This window comes from Lutjanus erythropterus, chromosome 17 (assembly GCF_056507025.1).
Source record: "Lutjanus erythropterus isolate fLutEry1 chromosome 17, fLutEry1.hap2, whole genome shotgun sequence".
In the NCBI taxonomy this organism is placed as follows: Eukaryota; Metazoa; Chordata; class Actinopteri; order Lutjaniformes; family Lutjanidae; genus Lutjanus; species Lutjanus erythropterus.
In genome coordinates this window covers 13,378,548-13,402,099 of record NC_139333.1, presented here as the reverse complement: position 1 = coordinate 13,402,099, position 23,552 = coordinate 13,378,548, and the positions used below count along the sequence as shown (strand labels likewise).

Here is a 23,552-nt window from a genome sequence, read left to right as displayed (position 1 = left end):
TGGCTCAAAGAACAAACCTCCGAGGAAAGAGGATTGCTGTTAAAGGATTGTTGAAGTCCTTGAAGAACTATTTCATCTAAAAAAAGGGTTCTTTGGATAAAAAGAGTTCTCAATGGAACCCTTAGCCTTTCAAAGAACCCTTGACGTGCCCTTACTTTCAAAATAGAGCCCTTATTTCTAAGAGTGCAGACTTCCTTGAGCTAAGATCCTCTGTTTACCATGAAGATAAACCCTAAAAATATACCTTACTTAATCTTCTTACAGGGCGTGTGGTAGGAGTTAGTCTTTGACTGCCTGATTGACAACTCTCTCTCACACACACACACACACACACACACACACACACACACACACACACACACACACACACTGAGTCAGACCGAGAGTCTTAGAGAGCAACTTAATACCTGACTTTCGACAGAGGGCTTTAACATCTTGAGGTTTGCTTTATGGTTTCTCACTTGGGCTCAGTCTGCAGCCTGAATTGTCTGGCCGAAAACCTCGACAGCATGAGCATGTCAAGCCTCCTGAACCTCAGCAGCCTGGGCAGGATCTGTGGCACCACTCACAGCAACGAGATGGTCGTCCTGGACCGGGTCAAGAGGAAGAACTCTGTCAGACGCATGTCAATTATTGAGGACGGTGAGATTGCAGAAGTCCTCTACCTTATTCCCAAACAGTGCATGATGGAGCAGCTGCCGTTCCTCAACCCCAACGACTACATCTTGTGTGAAAAGCTGGCCAGTATACCTGCAGAGATGTCAGGTAATGAACAGTTTTCCTCCTTTTGTGGGTGATGTATTTTGGCTCATAAGTTATTATTTTTCTACAGTAGAATTTAGCCATGAAGTGTTTTGTACGTGTAGCATATTTTCAAAGATTTCCAACAGCGAAAAGCCTGAATGATTAGATTCAACATGTATTTAATATATTCATTGTGAGCTTTTTCTTGTATATTACAAAGAGACAACCTGTAAAATCATGTATCATCTTAATCATCTCGTATTTCAGTAAGAAAAGGTGAAGACTCTGCTTTATTTTTATTGAAAATAATTTTATGGTGTAACAAGAAATCTATGCCATTAGGCAAAGCCTAATATAGCACCATAATATAGTCTGATATAGTACCATATTATTTCTCAGTAATTTCAGTCGTTTTGCAAGCAAAGATGTCAAACATTTGCCAGTCCCAGTTTGTAGACAATTAGTAAATAGATTACTCATAAAAAGTAAATTGCATATTATTTGCTAATGAAAATAATTAGTTTGTTGCAGACCTAATGATCATAGTTCTACACTTCTGAGCTCAAGTAAATGTTAAAGGTTTTTGCTCAGTCAGACTGCAACATGGATATTATTGGTGCCCTGAAAGGAGTAATCTTTGACTCTCCTGTCACCAAAATACTTTGCATTTGCATCCAAAATATAATTTGCTTCTGTTAAATCAAAGTTCAGAATTTATTTGACAGACGTGACACAGAATTTCTTTCCTTTTTTACAGTTAACAAGCACTTTTAGTCAGACTCTTGGTCAATATTGTGCCTCATTTATAAGGTTTAATGAGCTCAAGGCTTACTAACAACTTATTATTGACATGCAGACTATAAAGCTCATGTGGATAAAGATACAAAACACTCAGTCTGCTAGTTCACCAGCAACCTGATGTCAACAGCCAACAATGCTATTTGCACCCAGAATGTAAATAATCATTTCCTTAACCTAATTGAGTAGTTTTGTTGCCTAAACCTAACCAAACTGCGACTGAAAACTGAAAAAGTCAACTAAGTCTAAACATTAAAAGGCAACACTGATTTCTAGTTTCACACAGGATTCAAACTTCATAGTTAAACTCTTTATAGTTAAACCAGAGGTGTAAATAGCCATGTTGCTTGTAACCACATGACTCTTTTCACCCGGGTGCAAATAGACGCTTCATATTTTTGAATGCATCATCAATAAGCAAGTTATTGTAGGTGAATGTCATCATAATATGTGACAGAATTAAAAAGTGATGAAACTTGACAAGTAAGTTTAAACAATTTCTATATAAGACACACAAGCATGATATCAGCATCACATGCCTGGGAAAAAACACATGTCAGTGATGCCTGTCCGGCCTGATTCAAACACTCTCCTGTTCAGCAGGGGTGAGTTGTTATTACCACTCCGCCTGTCCTCTTTGAGAATATACACATACACACAGACATGCTCACACACTCCTGCCCTCTGTGATTTTTGGACCACCCCCTTTTCCCGTGGACTCGCAGTCCAGTTAGTCCTTCTCCTCTCTCTGATCCGCTGCACTGAGCGCTCCCACAGACGGAGTGCAGAGAAATCAACTGTCATGAAAGAGAAAGGTAGATATTTTTAAGACTGTCTGTGTGAAATGTGTCTGGTTGTTTATTTTGTTTTATATTTGGCTTTACGTACTTTTGATTTATTAGCAACTTGGTATTAAGTCAGAAAATGTCTGAGCTTCATCCATGGTTTCATTTTTGACCAAGAAAATGAACCGTATCACTGTGTAATGCTGTTGTGCTAAATCTATTACTTCATACATTTGTATACTTTAAGTGACCTTTTGTGTTTGTGCTTGCAGTCTTTTTGGCATTTGATTCTTTTAAACATCCAAACAAATATTGCTTATCACTTTGTCTTAGCTGCTCCTGAAAGTAGTATTGTAATATTGTTGTGTTACACATTGTTTTAATCTTGTTTAAACTACATGTAATTTGTAATTTGGTGCACCTTGTTTGACTTTGAAATTACTCTGGTATGTGAATTCTGAAAACAACATCACATTAATTTCTGCTATATTTGTAGAATTCTTTCCTGGCAAACATTCTCAAACCGCTGCCAAGTCTAGAAAGTGAATTTGTAGATAAAAAGTGTGGTTTGCCAAGTGGGGAAAAGTGCGAGCACAGCTGTTACAGCTAATCATTGAGCATCATGGTTAGGTAATACTAGCATGTGATTTTAGCAATACCTCTGAATAAAGCAGGACTTCACCCTGATTATTCAATTTTGCTGCCGGGAACAGAGTTAGTCTATTGTGAGTAAACTGCTGCCGTGACTATTAGTCAGAGTAAAGTTGTGGGAAAAATACAGTCACTCATTTATACTAAACTACTGGAAAGTGAAGTGAGTTCAAAGCATTTGACATTCTGATACTATTGTGTGATGTCCTCAAGAAATTCATGAAATTACTTAAGTAATAAAGATGTAATTTATTTGAGCATTTACACTCATTACTCTGTATTTACACGTAATTACACTGATATTCAACTATGTTTCTTGATTCTCTGTATACTCACTATATTCCACACCTGGTGTTCCTGCAGGTACATGACCTCCAATCTTTGTACCAGAAAAACATTCAGGGGCGCTTAAAGCTCTAAATCTGAAAACTCACTCCTTCACATCCTCTTCTTCACCACGACAGCTGCTTGACAATGACCTAAGCTCTTTATTTATCATTATATTAGTAAAAATGACATCATCTTGTGCAAGTATAACACCAGTGTTATTCTAAAAAGGACTGTTAACACATAGAGCGTGACCAAATACACAGTACTATATTGGATAGTTTAAATTATAGTCTATAATATAGTAAAGGGACAGTTCACTCCCAAATCATACATATTATTCTGGCCTGCAGTGCTGTTTATCTATCTAAATTGTTAATCAGTTGCTGAGTTTTGCGGATTTTGTGGTTTGTTGTGCCCAGAGCACATAAAAATACCCCGTTTCTCTCACTGCTAATAGCAAGGTCTGTGGATTATCTGAGTAACTGAATCCTGATTTCTGGAAAGAGACATTGCTGTTGAGTTTTTTTTAAATCATTTTTGGGAGTTTTTGTACTGTGAGCACCCCAAGCTGAGTGCCATTTACTCCCACTATATTCAAGTGAAATCAAATATCTCTATGGCCAAAATCCGCAAAACTCAGCAAGTTACACCAAAACAATCTAGATGGATAAATAGAACTTTTTTTTTAATTTTGGTTGATCTATTCCTTTAAGCATACATTACATTCCAATACTTTGTACTTGCATAAAAATAGAGTCAGTTGTACTTCTACTTAAAAAAAATACTGGATACTTAATATAGATACTCCCTCACTCCTTACACACACAGACACACACAGACACACACACACACACACACACACACACACACACACACAGACAGATGCAGATTTTCGTAGCTGGAGATAGTGGGTTGTGTGATTAGCCGCCCGTGTCAGGTTTCCTTCCATTTGCCGTCTTTCTAAATCTACCATTCGCTAATACTTGACACCATATCAGCTTCACATTCTGGGAGAGATCAAGAAAGAGTGGACGACATTTTGGACTCCTCAAATATTTCTATGCACCAGTTTTGCTATTTACACAAAAGCAAAAAAAAAATAAAAGAAGACAAACAGCATTATAGACAGGATAATACCATACAGGCTGCTGTAATACACTGCATATTGTATTTCTGTATATACACAAAGAAATATGTACTATAACCTTTCCTCCATCAATTTACAACAGAACATTCACACGATTCTTAGCTGTAGCTGTAGTTCTGTGAATGCCCCCATGACAAATGGCCTGCATGTATTTGTGTTGGCATCATAACTCTGTCATTAACAAATATCTGAGACGTTCTAGGACAAAGGCCAGTTTGGCTGGGTTTTCAGTCATTGCTGGACTACCACGACCAAAAGGACGGGTTACACTCCCACTGGGATTTTGTTAAGTTTGGCAGAAACAACACGTATTTTCTTTTTTTAAGGAATTACAATCACACAATGTCCTTCTACTGTTCATGTGCTGGCAGAAATAATAAGCAATAGATGACTGAAATTAAAGTTTTTCTCTATGAGTCTCTATGAGAAAACTGCTTTTTCTTTGCTTTGATGAAAAGTTACAGTAAAATTTGTATTGTTGCTTGCAAAAACCAAAGTCTATTCAAAAGCTGTATTTATTAGAATCCTTACTCATTAGACTTTATGGTGACATTTTATCTTACAGTACACTAAATAATATGTAACTGATGTAATAAGCTGTACTTTACGGAAACTAAAAACAGTAATTTCTTTATTAGTCATAGATAAAACATTCCTCTGCCTCTATCATTTTTTACCTTGGTAGATCTGGCTCAGACATTGTTTTTAATATGTGTGATTTCACTTTAGTTTACAGTACAGTTCTGTTGTAATGTGTCACTAATTACCCTCCAATAAAGTCTAATTAAGGGTCTAAAAAAGGGTCTAATATTGTCCAAGAAATAGTATATTTGTAGTTTTTGTCTAATTTGATCCGAAGTATGGCTTGTTACATCATATTAGTGTACTGTAGAATAAAGTGTGACAGATTCTGGATTACTATTATCATACAAGATGAAAAGTTTTTTTTTTATCACTAACAGTCTGAATTACAGCAGCTGGCCTAGAGTGGGAGCTTTTAACCAACACACTGGCTTGACTCATGTCTTCAAAACTGCACAATCAGTTTCAGTGAACTTTATATTCACCTTTGAGAGGCCTGGTCTCTTAATCTCGTTTGTTACTACATACTTGTTACCATGGTGACAAATCACTCCCGTCGTGAGGCAAGAGTCGGGGCCACATACCAGTGGCGCTTTACTCAGTTTTCTCAGTATTCACGAGGCCGAGTCGGCTAGTCGTAACAGTTAAGAAAAACATTTCCACTTCCAGCTGCAAGAGTGTGGAAATCTTCCCGTTCGGTCTGATAAATTTAGACATTGATGTTAGTGCAGCTGCGATTATCTGAGGTATATTTCCAGTTCAGCTGTTATTTGCTTAATAAGCTCATTTGTTATGATTTTGCTGTGGCCAGCTGTATTTTAAAACAGAAAAGATGAAGCTCGTGTGTCTGTTTATCTATTTTTATGCGGTGTGTCCACAAACTGGGAGTAGAAGAGCTCTCAACGTGCCACATTCTTTCCCCTCTCTCCTCTGCTAATCACATTCAAGACCTTTCAAGTGGGCTGTGATTAGATTGTACAGGCATCCACTGCTCCTGCTGCCACATGAACATGAAAGAGACAGAAGGAGAAGGAATGAGGTTGAGTTTCTTGCTTCGGTATCAGACGGGGTTACACGGTACAGTAGAGTACAGCAGACAGACTTCTTCATGAGCTCTCGTCTGTCTTTGTGAGGCGCTCTGCAGATTACTACGACTGTTTGTTTCTCTGCTGAAGCAAAGCGTGTCTATACATTATGTTCAGTTATGTAAGCACTGACAGGACAATTCTGAGGGACTGATGTTTTGTAATGAACAGCTCAGCCAGAAAATGATTAGGGCTGTACCGAAGGTCTTTTTTTTATACATTTAAATCTTCTGTTGAGGTTTTTGAATGTCTGTAATCATATTTTATGACACCATCACCCTAAAAAAAATAAAAAATCCTCAATTTGAACAAAGTGATTCATCGGATTAGTGTTGTTAGAGATTAAATACTTTTTTGTTATTGTTGTTATATAAATGTAATTTACGGCACTGTCAGATTGCTGCTAACCTGCCCCATTAATACAGGTGTGTGCAGCAAACAAGAGAGTAAACTGTTTTTTTTCCTGCACTGGTTACATCCCAACAAATATTGCAGCAGAATAGACTATTTGTTAGATAAAAAACATGTACAATTTTAAATGATTAGCATGCTCTATCAATAAATGTTGAGTTTCTGTCTCAACAACTGTTGGATGGATTGCTGTAAGATTTGGTACAGAGGGATGTAACATAACAACTTTGGTGACCTCTTCACTTTTCATATTGTCAGTCATATGTTTAGTTTAGTGCAATGCCTTTTTGACCAAATACCTGCAGATCTACTGACTTTCCCATCAGCCTCAGCTTTACGCTTTCTGCTTATTCCTAGAAAATAACAAATGTCAGCATGCTAACACATTCAGCTAAGTTTGTGTGAATTAATGTCAAGATAAACGAACCTTTGCTTTATAAACATGTCTTAGAATTATTCTGTGACCTTGCCTGAATCTAAGCCTTAGCAATATCTTAATTAATTAAGGTTAATCAATCAGCTCCTTCAGTCCTCTACTTTCCACTTGGATCACTGAGCACACACAGTAACCAGACACTGCTAACATTGAATTACTGGGTATCCTTAAGCTTAATGTTGCCTTTAAATAGCAAAACCTGTCAATAGAAAACTGTCGATCTAATCTAGGTTGAGATTTATTTAGCAATGACAGTCTGATGCTACTAAACTGTAACATTACGACTGAACTGATCAGCCCTACGCTAATGTTAGCTCTCTATCAGTAGTAACAATTACCGCTCTCTGGAGGTCATACATTCTTACTGCTCTCAATATAGGATTCTTTCCTGTCCAGAAACAACAGGAAATTGGAGACTGTGATTGATTTGTGTGCTTATTTGTTTTACAGGAGCTTTTCGGCATTTTTCTATCTCTCTCATTATATAAGTTTACCCCCAGACTTTGTCGACTCAGGCTGGATGATGTACTGCTGGTCTGATGTATTATAGCTGCTAAACAGCAGCATGTAAGCATGATTATTATTATATGCTTGCTGGCTGAGAGTAGAAATGTTTTAAAAGAAAATCTGAAAGAGGTATACAAATTGTGAATATAGGAGGCATAAGGCCCAGTGGCTTTTTTTGGTTGGGCACTGTAAAGTGACATTTATATGAATCTGTCAAGACTTAGCCAATTCATTTAATCCTCTCTTTCCTACAGTGCTACATACTCCAAGTTCTCCAGCGGGGAAGCGGATCATCCAGTGCTTCAGATGTGGGGGCCCGTGCAAGGGAGAGGTGCTGCGAGTCCAAGCCAACCACTTCCACATAAAGTGCTTTACATGCAAGGGTGAGCACCATCAATACGTCCATGTGAACTGACACAGGTGCACTTGTGGAGCGTCCTGCGATCACACCCGTCAGAATAGACTCAATGCTTTATGCGGAAAACTCAGTGGTGGTGGACTCCCTGTATGCGTCTAAGTTTGGACATTTGGGAGACTTGGGAGCAATCCAATGGACAGAATTCATCATGTTTCATAAAGATAAATGCTGTCTTGACTTTACATTAGGAATTTAAACTGTGTTATTTCCAGAGTATTTTCCAGTGTTGACTCAGTTAATTTAATACATGTATTACCAATTTAACACACCCATTAGGTCAGGGATGTTCAACTTGCTTTGCGCTGGGGCCACTTTTGCAAAATGACCAGGGGCCAGTTAACAAACAAGTATTAGTAATGTGTTATTTGTCAGATAAAATTAATAAAAAATTAAATGTCCCATAACTCAATTGAGGTATGACTTATTAACCTAACTAATTAACTACATAAACTTGGGACAGGGATTTTGACAGATGGAAGCTCTTCCGTCTTGCAGTCGCTGAAGTGTTGAAATGATTAATAACCGCAAGTCAAACTACTGCTACTAGGGACAGAATAATTAGCATATTTATGCTCTTTTAGTATGAAATACACGTTTATGGAATCCACATGTCTATGTATCTTCTGCTTTTCTTGAGCTAATAGTTGTTCTCCCCTGCAGAGTTCACCATCTGATTCTGCTGAACTTTGGCTTTTACACAAACATCAATCTTCTCCCTTAATAACAGCCTAATTTATCCCATCATACAAAACTGGCATATCTGTCCCTCCTTCCTGGCAAAAACATTGCGTCATCTTATTTTCATTATGAACTAGAAACTGGGGCCACCTGGCATCCTGTTGGCTGCCAGATTTGGCCCATGGGGCGCAAGTTGACTGCTTTAGGTTGTATTAAGAAACTTATTTTCAGAAGGTTAGTTGAGCAGAATCTGTTGGCCATTCATTGGTTATCAGTCCTGCTGGTTATTCTACATCTACAATGGGCTGTTGTGAGAACCTCCTGGGCTGTCAGTCATTCAGCTGCATTACTCTGTTTCGTGGAAAACATATTTCCTCTGCGAGCTATTGTCCTCACTAATCGAAACTGACAAGCTTCTCGTGTTGTTGGCCTTTCATCACATTGTGATGGTGTTTACAGCTCAGAGAAAACAAAGAGACTCTCAGAGCAGAGAAGCCTGCAGTATTTTAACAGTGGGAAGACGTGCAGATTGAAGGGATCTGTGGACACTTTGAAATTTGAATGTGAATAAATTTGAATTAAAATAAGCCATCAGGGGCATTAGGAAATGCTTGTTGACTGTGGGGATAAACATTTATCTAAGTAGATTTAACTTTATGTTATAATAAAAAGGGGAATAATAATTGTAATGACAGTGATAACAATATAAGAATCTGAGGCACTCATGAACATCAGTAGATGAATAAAGATTCATCTTGTTTTCGTTGAAGTTATTTCCTTGAAACAATCTCTGGGATCAGAGGAATGTGCGGGTTTCATTCAGACTTGAAATAGTGTTTTTAAAAATAAAACCCATGTATATTGTGAGTGAGTCTCAGTCGGACAGGAATAGAGCAGCATAAATCTGTCCTTGACTTCTCAGTGCATTGTGTTGCGACAGGACTGTGGCAGGATGTATCAAATGACTCCAAACAAGCTGAGACGAAACACTGCCTCCCTGTCAGTAACTTGTCACTGGGCTGATCAGCAAACACACACACACACACACACACACACACACACACACACACACACACACACACACACACACACACACACACACACACAGATGCATGCGAACACATAAACACTTAGAAACCCTGGCAGACTCATAAGGTCAGACAGCCCAAATAGCAAATGTCATCCCTTTGATGGATGACGTAGTTGCTTTTAACTTACAACTATGATGACACCATGAAAAACTGTGAATATTTGAACTGTAAATTCATCCAAATAAATAAAAAATTAAATGTATGAATATAGTAAGACGTTACAAATACCTTGTCTCAACCCTCCTTACAAACGTAGACATGAGAGCAGAAATATTGAATGAGGCAGGGAAACAGCTGTCTGATACCTTGTTCCTTGTTTTGCATGAAGAACGTAGTGCAGTATGGTGTTAACAGATTGATGTGAACAGATTTTCACTGTCTTTGTTTTGTTAAAGCTGCATTAATTGAGATCTTTGTCTTCAGGAACAATCTGAAAACACATGTTATCCTCTTATAAAGTTATGACAAACAAATGTGGACTAGTCTCCATCAACTCTGCAAAAACAAAACCTAATGAAAATCTAGTACATGGCTGGACCATGTATGTCAATGTGCTCCTGGAGATGCATAATTGAGGAATTTTGGCACCTATCCATTTTGAAATAGCACTGGCAAATAAAGAAACACTTGGCCAAACAATGGGTAAACTCACTCAGTCAGTCAGGGACAGACTTTCACATTTATAGAGCTGCTAAATGTTATAGAGCATTTAACAACTCTTCACCTCTCCAGCCAGCCACTAACTTTGTCTGCTGGGCATATCATAGAGTGGAACTATCAGAGCTGTTTTAATAAAAACAGTTGCCTGCTGCAACTGAAAATTTGGTTGAAAAATGCATTCGTGGGCCAGAACACCAAAACAATACACACAGACTGTATATACAGTAGCAGAGTAGCGGGTTCTGAAAAGTGAAGCCGACGCAAAAGTGCCTTAAACCTGCATTCTTTCTAATGTCCAGCACTGGTTGCAAAATGAAGTCAGATTGCACGTGAGCTTATGAGAAAATTACTCTAAGTGTCATTTAATTTATTACCTGGGTAAACTGTTACCTAATATGTTTATGGTCTCAATCACTAGTTTCAAGTCTTCTTAATTACAGTTTTTTTTTTAAATTTAGAGTAAAATAGATGATAACGCAGGGTATTTAGGGATTTTGGGTGGGGTTGCCTTGTGACTGACAAGTTGCTATGATGATGACCTCAATCAGGATAGAGGTTTAGCAACCTGGATCGTCCAAATTTGGTCATTGCTGGTTCCACAAAACCAAGATGGCTACCCTCGTAATGCCAGACTTAAGGCTTCAAAACGATGGTCTACAAACTAGTGGGCGACGTCATGGTGGCTATGTTTGCTACTTGATATACCGTCAATAGCTAAATTAATCTAAAAAGCTCTATAGAACTGTGGTGATGTGATATTGTTGTTTTCTGTTGTAGTCGGACATTGTTATCTCTTTCTCCCCGCATGTGTGTGTGCAGTGTGTGGCTGTGACTTGGCTCAGAGTGGCTTCTTCATGAAGAGCGGTGACTACCTCTGCCCGCTGGACTTCCAGAGGCTTCACGGCACGCTCTGCAACAACTGTGGGGAGTTTGTGGAGGGTGAAGTGGTCACAGTCCTGGGGAAGACCTACCATCCAGCCTGCTTTGTGTGCACCGTTTGCAAGTAAGTTTCAGTTATGCAAACATCTCTGGAAGCAAAGTGTGAATTATTTTTGAAGAATTTGTCTAGCATACCCCTGTGCCTTTCTGTGTTTCTCAGACAGGCCTTTCCCGCTGGCGACTGTGTCACCTTCAGTGGAAAAGACTGCCTCTGTCAGCGCTGTATTCGACCTGTGTCTCCTACTCCTAACAACGTCAGCTATCCCAGTAGTAAGTGCAGAATTTACTCTCTGAGCAAGGACATTTGATCCAGAGTTCATATCAAAAATATGATCCCCTGCAGGCATAATCAGACAGTGGATTAAGCACTGAACGCTGGCCAGCTGTGGCTCCTGTGCCAGCATGTATTTTTAGTTCATCCTGTTCTCAAGGTCAGTGCCACATCTGTCAGCCTCCTTCAGTATAGATACATAAAATCTTTGCACTTTTATGCAGATGACACATCTAATTATATATATTATATGTATTTAAGGGGATAAGGACACTAAATGCAGGCTAAACAGTGTCCCTAATTCCAGTCTAACCCCCTCCTGGTGCACTGGATATCTTTCTGACAACACTAAATCCATGTTACCTTGAAAATTCAGTCATCCTGCTGGGTTCCTGCCAGGTCAATGACTCAGTACGGACTGAGAGAGAAAGCAGAACTCAACCCTCCACCTCAACATGACCTCATCCACCTCACAACTATAGATAGAAGAGGGCTCAATCGAGGATCCAGACTCACAAAGCCTCTGGATTAAGAGGATCTTTCTGCAGGACTGAACAGAAAATCTTCAGGAAACAGCACAGCTACTCAAACAGTTCTGTTATGTCAGATGAGGACTTTCACTTTTAGTGGTTAGTTTATGTTCAGAAACAATCAAGAAGAACAGAGGTATCACAACCCAAAATGTACAAATGTTCAGTGAAAATGTATGTGTGTGTTTCCAGGCTGCTCTGGTTGTAATAGAGACATCAAGAACGGCCAGGCTCTGTTGGCCCTGGGTGGCCAGTGGCACCTCGGCTGCTTCAAGTGTAAAGCCTGCGGGAAAGTGCTGAGCGGAGAATATATCAGCAAGTAAATACAAATCTGTAAATTACACCTTCTCCTATTCACAGTTCTTTCTGTACTTCCTTTCAGTTCTACTTGTACAGTGTAGTGTGACGCACGTTCATGTTACGAGCTGCATGTCAGTTTATTTCCTGCCAATGCTGCAGTAACATTAGCTTTGCCTACAAACCCTGGTGATTTTTCATCCTTAAGTTAGTCACTTCATAATTAACTTGGTACATATTTTAATAGTATCTACCATTCATACTGTAATGTTTTTGAGCATTTTGATAATGACTGCAGAGTCTCAGATAACTGTAAGCAATGTTAGCTAGCTAGTGTAGCCAAAAATGTCTTGACTCGTCTTTCCACTGTTCTATCAATCCCCAACTCTGGTCTGGTCAAAATTCTGGTCAAAAACTCTTAATTCACCCAAATATCTGGAGCGGAGCGAGAGGGGGGTTGGATATCAAGCAGCAGGGAGAATTGGCGTGTACAGCCACAAGAGTTTCACATCAAGCATGGAAACGTAAGGTTTTATTTCAACAGAAGTCATTGTTGACAGAGTGGAAAGAGAGAAAGAGAGTTTTTGGTGTGTTTTACTTTGTTTGAGTCAGGTTTAAATGAAGATGACACGCTAACTAGCTAGCTATGTTTGCTAGTAGTTTCCTAAGATACAGAGGTGATTATCAAAATACTCCAAAACACTGTATGCAAAACAAACTTTAATAATATTAAAAATATGTAGCAACCTAACTGTGACAGACGAAGAAACTAACTTAAGTTTGAGGGCAAAGGTAACGTTACTGTATCACTGACAGGAAGTAAACAGACACACGGCTCGTAAAACAGTCATACTGCATTGTGCAAGTAAGAACTGAGTACAAGTACACATATAAGAATATGCGTTTCTAATATTAAATGTCTTATCTTTCAGGGATGGCGTTCCCTATTGTGAGAGGGACTACCAGATTCAGTTTGGGGTACAATGTGAAGCATGTCAGAAGTTTATAACTGGAAAAGTCCTAGAGGTGAGAATTGTTTACTTTCAGTGAAGAGTAATGCTCCTGATTTGCTTATCAAAATACATTTTGTTACATGCCTCTTCACAGTAGTAATTTTTCATCCACAGTAAAGTGCTGTTGAAATTAAAATTGCTGACATCTCAATTTCATCATAGGCCTTTTTTTTTTTTTTTTTACTACATTTCTCACTTCTTACCTCCTTACCTTTATTTAAATGAATGAACCTATTTATAATGTGAGTAATTTATCATTTTTTTATTTTGACAACTTATCTTGAGTGAATGCATTTGTTTGAGCGTCTCTTCAGTCAAAAATGTGTCTTCTTATTATTTCTCTTATGTCATTAACTTGGATGTTTGAGCTTCACTATGCAAAATGATGCCAGTCCACACATTTTCATGTTTTGTAGATTAAATGTAGGAGAAAAATGTAGAATAACCTACCGACAAAAATTATTATTAGATATAATCTGATTATTTTTGTATATTGAATCATATCTTCAGGGGATCAAGGCCTAATTGTGATGCTTTTGCCTTTCTCATTATCTGCTGTAGGCAGGAGACAAACATTATCACCCCACCTGTGCAACATGCAGCCGATGTGATAAAATGTTCAAAGAAGGTGAAGAAATGTATGTGCAAGGTCAGTTTGAGAAAATAACTATATGGATATACCGTGGATATAAATGTTCAGTGCTGGTTGCTGTTCACTGTGTAAACTGTGCATTTGTGAGTCTTTTCACCATGATACCTGCAGTATAACTGTCCCTGTGTTCACAGGATCAACAGTTTGGCACCCAGACTGCAGAGACAGCAGCAGAGCTGATGACAGTTACAGGGTAAGATCTCCATGTGTGCCATGTGTGTTAGAAGCAATATTCTGGAACATGCAGACAAAAATGTGTGTCAAAACATGACACAATACCATATGTATAACTTCTCAAAATAAGATGTGGACATCCAGCTGATGTGATCACTGTTAAAATGGGGGTGTGAGTGTGATATCTGTGTAAGTTGCTGTCCTACATTTTCATCATTTCATTACACGTTCTCTTCCTGCAGGTCAGCAGACCAAAAACACCCTGTCTCGATTTCTTTTTCCCCCCACATGAACTGAAGGTTAATACTGTGTCATGTGCACTGGTGGCTTTCTCTAGAGTGATCGTGCTGTAATCTCACGTCTTGAGATTAACCGCACACGCTTGTTTCACTTTGCTCGCCAGGCCGGCCAATTACTGTGTGCTAATTCAAGTAGGCAAAAAGAAGATCACTTTTCATACATAGAATAAGATTCCTTCTTATGATTTTTGCATTGATAATAGTGAAGAGAAGCTTTTACTTTGTAGAGCACCTGTACAACATGTATTATATGCAATAATCACTACATTTTATAGTAACGCTTTTAAAAGACCAGTGTGTATAATCACCTGAAAATGACGCCTGGGGCACACAGGAGATGGCGACGCTGCAAAACGCTGCATCACATCAATTCTGCAGCAAGCAGCAACCTTGCTCAACACAACAGAGGAACCTTTTTCTGTGCTGAACAACAAGTGATTCTGCCCCTCTGCGGCTGTATGATCTTTAAAATAACCCCACCAATTTAAAGCTTTTTATTTGTTCCTGTAAAACCATGGGGGAATCAAAACTACAGGAGAACAGGAAGGAGAAGGAAGAGAAATTTAAAGATTTGGAAAGCATGGGATGCATATTTCATCATTTATCAGAATCAGATTATTATTATTATAATATATAATACATTTATATAATTAATAGTATATTATCAGTGCGTGTTTTTATTACTTTGTAATGAGCCATTTATCAGTTTTTTCCTCTTTGAAGTCCACCATATTGCACTGCCATGTTTCTACTGTAGCCCACAGACAAACCAGACACCGGCTCTAGATACACCCTTTTGCATTTTTTATGGCCACAGTAGGTTCTCCTACATGCTTGGAGGGGGAGGCGGGTGGTATTCAGTTGGTTGCAATCTGCAACTTCACCACTATCCACTAAATCCCACACACTGGTCCTTTAAAAATAAATTAGCCGTAGCATATGGCATTTCAACGTGGACCATGCTGCATGTTTGGTGCCACTAGTAGCTGCACAAGTTAACCTGTTCTTTAACCAATAAGTATTGATACAGCTCGATGTGAGCGCTGTGCAAAATAAAAGTCTGGCTGATATTAAAAAAGTAAAGATAGAGGTAGAGATCTTGAGCCAATTGCAATATGAAACAAAGCACTCAAACTGCATGATGCCAGGTTGTACACTGCTGCATTATGATAAGTAGTTATTGCTTTTACCCACATAACAAGACCAGACGTGAGGACCAAATGTGTGTGTATATGACAGTAGAGGCTGTCTACTGACAATTGAGCTGAAGCAGAAACTGAAGTTCCTCAGTGTCCTATGAGTGAAACTAACACAGATGTTTTTACTTCCTCTTTAGCCTAATAGATCCTCATCTGAAAGCTCCTGTTCCAGGCCGGGATCATGCACTCCAGGGAGTCCCAGTCGAACTATCTGTGTAAGTTCTGGTGACAACGTATGCTTAACGTCTTCCATGGTGCACAATTCGCCGTGGGTTGATTTACATTTAATTTATCCTTTATTTACACAGGGGAGTCGCATGGACAAAGTGTCTCTCTTGCAAGATGTTTCTTTTTGACAGTAAATACATATTAAGGTTTTTATTATGAAAATGTAAAAAAAAAAGTAAACATTTATACAAACTTTTTTTTTTTTTTTTTTTTTACTTTACCTTGACTGATCGGAACTAGTTTCATTTTGTTTGTGAGTGAAAATGGCATTTCAATTGTGGTTGAATGATAAGAAGATTGCAAATTTTCTCAGTTGAATCATTAACACTGATAAAAATCAACCACATATTGAACGGGATTTTAGATTTATTTGGCTGATCAATTTGAATGCATTGGCATTTGATCATGAAAACAACCTGGTGCTTTCTTTGTCCTTTTATGATCCATACCCTGTTGATTATGTGGAATAAACTTTAACCCCATCAAAACACCTCAAAATATGAGCCAATTACTTTTTTTTATACTGTAGAGCAGGAGAAATGATGTAGTGAAAAAGAAACAGGCCACAGATTATGATGTTAATCTGTGCACTCCATGTGCCAAAGTCTGACTATCGTGGTGTTGTGGGATTAAACTTTCATTCCTCCATGCAGTGATGTAATACACAACCTTTGACCTCTGACCTAAGCCTTACTGTCTGCTCCTTCTGTCTTTCACCCTCTGTGTCCTCCTCCTCCTCATCCGCATCCTCCCTTCTCTCCTCCCTGTCCTGGTCCCAGGCAAAAGTAGATAATGAGATCATTGATTACCGAGACTTAGCAGCAATTCCCAGAGTCAAGGCTATATATGATATAGAGCATCCTGATATGATATCTTATAAGTCTGTGAACGACAGCAACTCCTCTACTTTGGACAACAAAGGCAACAGACAGGACAGGCAAAGCCCTGCAGAGGTAACTCCATTCAACGCTCCAAGTTATATCCAGTGACATGTTTGTGTGTCATTGTTTCAGTGTTTTTGTCTTGGTTTGATTTAGGAGTCAAACCAAGTGAAGTCTTGTTTTGTTGTTTGGCTGTTCTAAATGAATATAAAAAACATTTTGACTGCTGTTGTGGCCTAGTAAGTTGCTCTGTATTCTTTAACAAAGCGGTAGCTTGCAAGTTAGCTAAAAAGTTAACAAAACATTACATTGTTAGCTAGTTAGCTAAAAAACAAACCAAAAAATACATTGTTTGAAAGTTTGCTAAAAATGTTTACAAAACATTACATTAATTGCTGTCCAGCTTTGTTTGCCAGCTAGCTAAAAGTCAGTTAGCCTAGTTAGCCTAGTGTTACTCATGATGGCTCAGCAGAGAAACTCTGTTTTTTATTTTTTTTTAATCATTTGAGTAAAACCTGTTGGCTGAATTAATGGGGCAATATGACAAAATAATTAGAAAATAGAAAAAAAAAACAGAACAGTACAATATCAATTAGGTTGAGTCTGTCCCTTAACATTCATTTGCTCAATCCATCTCAAAAGGGCTGCCATTTTTGGATTTTAAATTAGAGTTTAAGGTTCTGGAGCAACAGAATTAAATTTAATGCAGGTTTAGAGTGAAAAAAAAAAGTCAGGTTTAAAGAAAAATCAAATCTTTGTTCATTTTATGCTAGTTTTAAAGTTTGGTGCAACATGATATAAAGTTAAGCCATGACTTAACACGGTTTAAAAAGTAATCTGTGTTGGTGCAACCCAGCCCAAAAATATGGCTGATGCTCTTTTACAGAGTAAATTACAACAGAGAATAATGTTTACTTAATGTGGAGTCAAGTGATAAAAAGTTGCTATGAATGGTACAATCATCAATTAATAATCTGAAACTAACTGAGATTCATTAGAAGAAAGTACGTTTATAATCAAATCCTACCTCATGTTTCCTACCTTTGATGTCTCTCTTCATGTGAAAACCTCACAGACTCCAAGTTTGTGATTTATTTTTGATTGTTCAAATCAAACTTGCAGACTTATAAGTATTATTCACACCATCCTCTTCAAAAGATGCGTAGTGGTTTGCATAAGATCAAGGTTGTTTTTCTTTGGAGACACAAGGTTTTCACTTGAAGTGACTGCAGTGTGTGTTGTGTTTCTTACTGTTTTTTTTTTCTTTTCTATTCTTCTTTTCTATTTAGTCACCAGGAAACATATCTGAAAACACAGAGGTAAATAATTACCCCCATTTGAATTAATACATATTTAACAGTCATTGACACAAACTGTTTTGAATATGTTGTGCATTTTACCCGGGCTTTTTGTCTTCTTTCAAGGAGAGCTTTGAAGTGACAAAGCGCATACCAAAATCTACAAGCCACGGTTGTTTTGGAGTTCACGCGGTGTACAATCGTCATAGCTACACCCCAACGCTGTCCAGATCACCACAACACTTCCACCGGCCAGGTGAGAAGGACTCTCAACACAACAACATGATCTCACTCTTCTTATCACAAATATATTAACCCCGCTCTGCTCACTTTTTCTCTGTTTTACCACCTTCCCTTATATCCTCTCCCTCCACGACTCCTCCTCCTCCCACTTCTTTCACGGAATAACAAGCAGCGCTGATGCTTTCTCCCTCTTTATTCTCTGGCCACAATGACTCCTGCCCCACCTCCCCTTTATGTCACCACTTTCTCCCCCAAACCAAAGGTAAGAACCCCTGCCACCCCATTCTGCACCCCTTCTCCTCTCTTGTCTTAACTAGAACATAACTAGAAACAAACTGGTTTGAGGTTAAAAGGCCAGAGCTGGATTATGAAAGAAGGATGGCACAGAGATGTGATTCACGTTATTCTTAGAAACACTGAGCCATCTAGTGGTCAAAGTTCAGACAGACTGTCAGTCGCCCCCACACACACTCTTTTCATATCATAAAAAAAACACTCTGTACCAGCTAGCTATTTCCTTCCTCTCTTGTATTTCACTAGTCTTTTACTTTTCTTGCCCCTCGCTTGTCAACTCACCCAGTTCTCAAATCCCTTCAGTAAATCTATATCAAAGAAGATATTTATAAACCTGGCTTGATTGATTAAATAAGTAAATATTCCTGTGCCTCTTCCCAGCTTCACTCAAACATTCCTCCACAGTCGTGTCTATTTATAGCTGTGATTTTTTTAAAGCCTGTTTTATTGTGTGTGTGCGTGTGTGTGTCTGTGTGTGTGTGTGTGAAATGTGACAAGCTTTGATCAGTCACTGGCATGTGTTTTTGGTGGGAAATGCAAATTACTGACAACCTATACAGCCTTGATTTTTGCATACAGAAGGGAGCAGCGTGTAACTTTATTTAGTTTTCAATCAGTTTGAAACATTAGAATCTTAAATCATTTATACTTTGTGCTTTAAAGAGTTCTTAACACTAAACGCACTTTTTAGTAAGTAAATTATATGTACACATGCTGTATTTTACTATCAATGAATTTTGATATGATTCCCTACATTGTTTGGCCTTTTTTTCTGAAGAAAATCTGTCCAAAAAAAGCAAAACGAAAACAACAAAGATTTGTGCTCTATGGCCCCTGATTTAAGTGCATTTTTTAATGTGAAGTTGGTTTATTACTAACAATGCATTATTTTGGTTGTGTTGTGTGATAATTCAGAATGAACTGATGCTTCATTCTTTTCTATCTGCAGCAGAAGGCTTCAACATGTACAGGAGGCCTCCGATTTATAAACAGCAAGGTACAATATGACATTTTCACTCTTAAAGTAACCCTCTAAAAAGATCATAGTGATGCTGCTTGAATCAGCTCAGTATAACTTTCAAAGCTGGTTGGTATGTTAGTTGTATATTTTTGATGAATGTTTAGTTAACATTTGACTTCAAGTAAAATTAGTAAAATAATAATCAGTAAAATATGAAATATACTGTGAAATATAATCACAGCAGTCAGGCTAAGTTATAAGCAAAAATGAATTCATATATTCATATAGTGTTTCAGTTTTAGCCAATCTAGAGATATTGGCATTGATATATCTTGGTGTTTTTGTTGTCATATAACTGTATACATATAAAAACTGGCTCCAATTTTACATAACATGGACATGTCATGTAAGGTACCCCTACAGTGTAAATCAGTATACAAGGTATTTACTGTAAGCTATAGGTAATCAGTAGGTGAGGTAACCTCGCTTAACCTAAGCAATGGCTGTTTAGTAGACATCATGGTCAACATGGTTTTATGGAAAATATAAAAATAGAGGAATACTGAGAAGTCCATTTTACAGAACAGTTAGCAGAAGGCTAATTATAGAAGCCGGTGAGGTATATGTTGCTCAGTAAGTCTGATCTAATTTTGGCAGAGAGCCGAGTCTGAGTGAAAGTCGTCTCACTGTGAGTTTACCTAACTGCTGTTTCACTTTCACACAGATCTAAATTCCTCCACATCCCAAACATCCTCTTTGCCTGGATATGGTCGCAATGGCCTCAATCCGGTAAGAGCAACCGATGCCTTTTTACGTAGCGTTTATTGTGTAATACTATTACTGTCAGTAACGTTCTTCTGATACAGCAGGCTGAATTCAGTGCAAATATACATACAGGTTAATAAAAACATGGAGTTCAACCAGCTTCCCAGATTGTTTATATTTCACCTCCTCTTCCACTCTGCACAATAGTGACGAGAGGCACGTACTTTTATGCGCAGTGTTTTTATTAGGTAGCTCTAGAAACACAAAACTCTATATAAGGCTTGTCCAACTTCCAACAATTTAATGAATAGAACTGACCAATCCTAAGTCCCGCCCCTTTTTGCTATGTGCTCCAATAACAGTTGAGCAAGCTTGGTGCCAAATTTTGAAGATGTCTAAAAGATGTTGCTGGTGAAATGTGGTTTTCTGTTTTTTAACATAAACCAGCCTGGCACATAGCATATAAGCACAGGGAAAAGGAAAAGGAGAAAATTGATGAGATTCCAAAAACGGTAGGGAATTAGGAAGTGTCAGTTAATTAGGCTGAACCACACAGATATCTGAGATGCTGTGTCTAGGGTTACAGGTATTGATTCTGTAAAAACTAGAGAAAAAAAAATCAATGTTTAATGTGTTTTCTTCTCATTAAGCCACGGTCAGCTGATTTCTCCCATTACAACGGTGACAGATACAGAGGTAGGTTTGTAGGTATCTTTATTATCTCTCAGGGAAGTCACCATAATATTAACTCGATAGATAATTCTTTAAAAATTAACTGTGTTTCTCATTCTTTGTCTTTCCCCTGCTTCTCAGACTTACAGGTATGTGACGAGAACTGAATGGAGCTTTATGTGATCTTGAATCCCCCGTGGTCATGCTTCATTTCCCCGTTTGATTTCCTGCATTTTGAAAAGACTTCGGTCATCTTCTGTCAGCATGTTTTATCAAGTGCACATTCAACTGCTGGAGCTGGACTGGCAAATCGCTTCTTTTATTGCACATATTACATAACATAATAAGAGCTTTTACTTGCTTTTAGCTTTGAAATGACTAATCCTGCCATGACATTTTCCCATTGCATGTGTTTGCTTCATTCTGTAGCTCCATGACGGTCAACATCCATTAGCACGAATGGACAGAGGAGTGTCTATGCCTAATTTGTTGGAACCAAATGCAAGTATTATTTGTATATTTATGTTTTTGCCACCGTTTAATTATCTTCCAAAATGTGTTCATTGAAAAGACTTAATAATAATACTACAGTAGGATATGATTGTAATCATCTTTAAATGGTGTGAGTAATTAGCAGACAGATGTTCATTTAATATATAGTTTTGGTGGTGGTCTCTGGGTGACTGACAGAAATGCAAAATAGGGCTGCAACTAAGACTATTTTCATTTCTATTCATGTTTTTTACTTTTATTTTCTTGATTAATCGATGTTGTTTGGTCCAAGTGTTATTTCCAAACATCAAATGGCGAATAACGTTGATCAGTGTGTCCCAAAACCCAGATGATGTCCCCCCCAAAAAATTACTGTGAGAGAGGAGTAAAGAAACCAGAAAATATTCACATTTAATAAGCCAGAATCTGAATTTTATTAATTAAATTAATCAGTTATCAAAATAGTTGACAATTAATTTAATAGGCAATTAATAATTAATTCATCATTGCAGCTCTAATACAAAAAGTGTTGAAACTGTCCCCAGTCTCCCCTACAGCCCTGTTGAGTTTAGATTAGACTTGCTACAGTAGTTTAGTAACTCTAGGATGCTGAGGTAATATACATTTTAATAGTGTACATCAACATTGACAAACACAGGATCCTTTTTCCTGAAGGCTGAAGCACTACAACTATCTGTGATAACTGTGCAGTGGTTATACAATATACATATTTGTATGGTACATGATGTTCTAACTCCATCTCTTATCTCAAAAGCTCACAGCAGAAGTGTACAAAGTATGGTGTTTAGCTATAGGATGTGTGATAATCGATTTCTAAGGCATTCTCTACCGGTCTCTTTTGTTATGTGAAGGTCTACCCATATGAAATGCTCACAGTTGCTAATAGAGGACGGGTGAAGCTTCCCAAGGATGTTGACAGAACAAGACTCGAGGTACAGTGATGTGACAAAAGCATTATAACCATGTGACACATCTTTTTTATGTGACTGAACAGACTGCAGCCCTGAAAAGAAAAACTGACAATGAATGAAACATAGCATTGCACGCTGATGTTTGCCAAAAAGGCACAAATTTGACATGCAACAAATATTTTTCATTTTATTTTCAAAATAAAGATTAGATCTTGTATGTATGTGTGCCTTGATGAGTCAAACCTACAATATGAGTTTTATGTTAGAGGAAGACATGCACCAATGAACATGAACATGAACTGTGCAGCTTTTCCACAGTAACTTTATTTATTTTTTTTATTCTTTCCTGCTCTCCTCTGCAGCGTCACCTATCCCCAGATTCATTCTTTGAAATCTTTGGCATGGACATTCAAGAATTCGACAGACTTCCGCTGTGGAAACGTAATGACATGAAGCGGAAGGCAAATCTCTTCTAAATGCTGCTTAATGCATTTTTTAACTCTTTGTTAATATGCGGTACATTTCAACTTTTGGTGGCCCATTATCTTTTTCTCTGCATTTGACATAAAATTAGACATTTTTTGCCTAGAAACTGGATAAATTGCATCTTTTTGGGGATATTATGTTTACCAGTTAGTTTCTATAGCCTGTTATATCGAATAATGTTTAAATTTATAATACCTCAAAACACATGAACACAAGAGCTCAACTTACCTATATTCTTGGGTTCAATAATAGATCGTCGTTATTATAATTTTTTTTTTTCTTAAGTCAGCCTGGTCTCCCTTGGGATTACATTCATATTGAATGATTTGGCTGTATACATTTTGTCCTTTCATCATAAGCTCAACAGGTAGTGTTGCCATTTTTTCTAGCATGAAAAGCAAGTTAAGAGTATAAAGAAAGTAACATGTTCATCTTTTATAGTAAAGACCAGGCTTTTCATCCTGCCACTGTAAAAATGAAATGCTGAGAAAACTCAAAGTAAAGCAACCAGCTGCAAAGCATTTTTGAATTTATTCAACTAAATAACTAATTTGTTGTGTTAAGTTAGGTTAAGAAGTTCAATCAAGTGCTATCATCAGTTCG

General features: G+C 37.8%; 1 protein-coding gene across 1 annotated transcript; it reads left to right on the top strand.

The window, feature by feature from the left end:
- The first annotated feature begins 410 nt into the window (after nt 1–410).
- On the top strand, nt 411–23,552 carry LOC146311887 (actin-binding LIM protein 1-like). Its single transcript, XM_084740825.1, has 20 exons — nt 411–765; nt 7,731–7,859; nt 11,143–11,326; nt 11,423–11,532; nt 12,256–12,382; nt 13,293–13,386; nt 13,935–14,022; nt 14,160–14,218; nt 14,442–14,498; nt 15,835–15,912; nt 16,705–16,878; nt 18,096–18,125; nt 18,231–18,360; nt 18,520–18,609; nt 19,591–19,638; nt 20,327–20,391; nt 21,018–21,071; nt 21,469–21,540; nt 22,404–22,484; nt 22,826–23,552. The coding sequence occupies exons 1-20, from the start codon at nt 450–452 to the stop codon at nt 22,937–22,939; spliced, it is 2,100 nt and encodes a 699-aa protein (XP_084596951.1). The 5' UTR covers nt 411–449; the 3' UTR covers nt 22,940–23,552.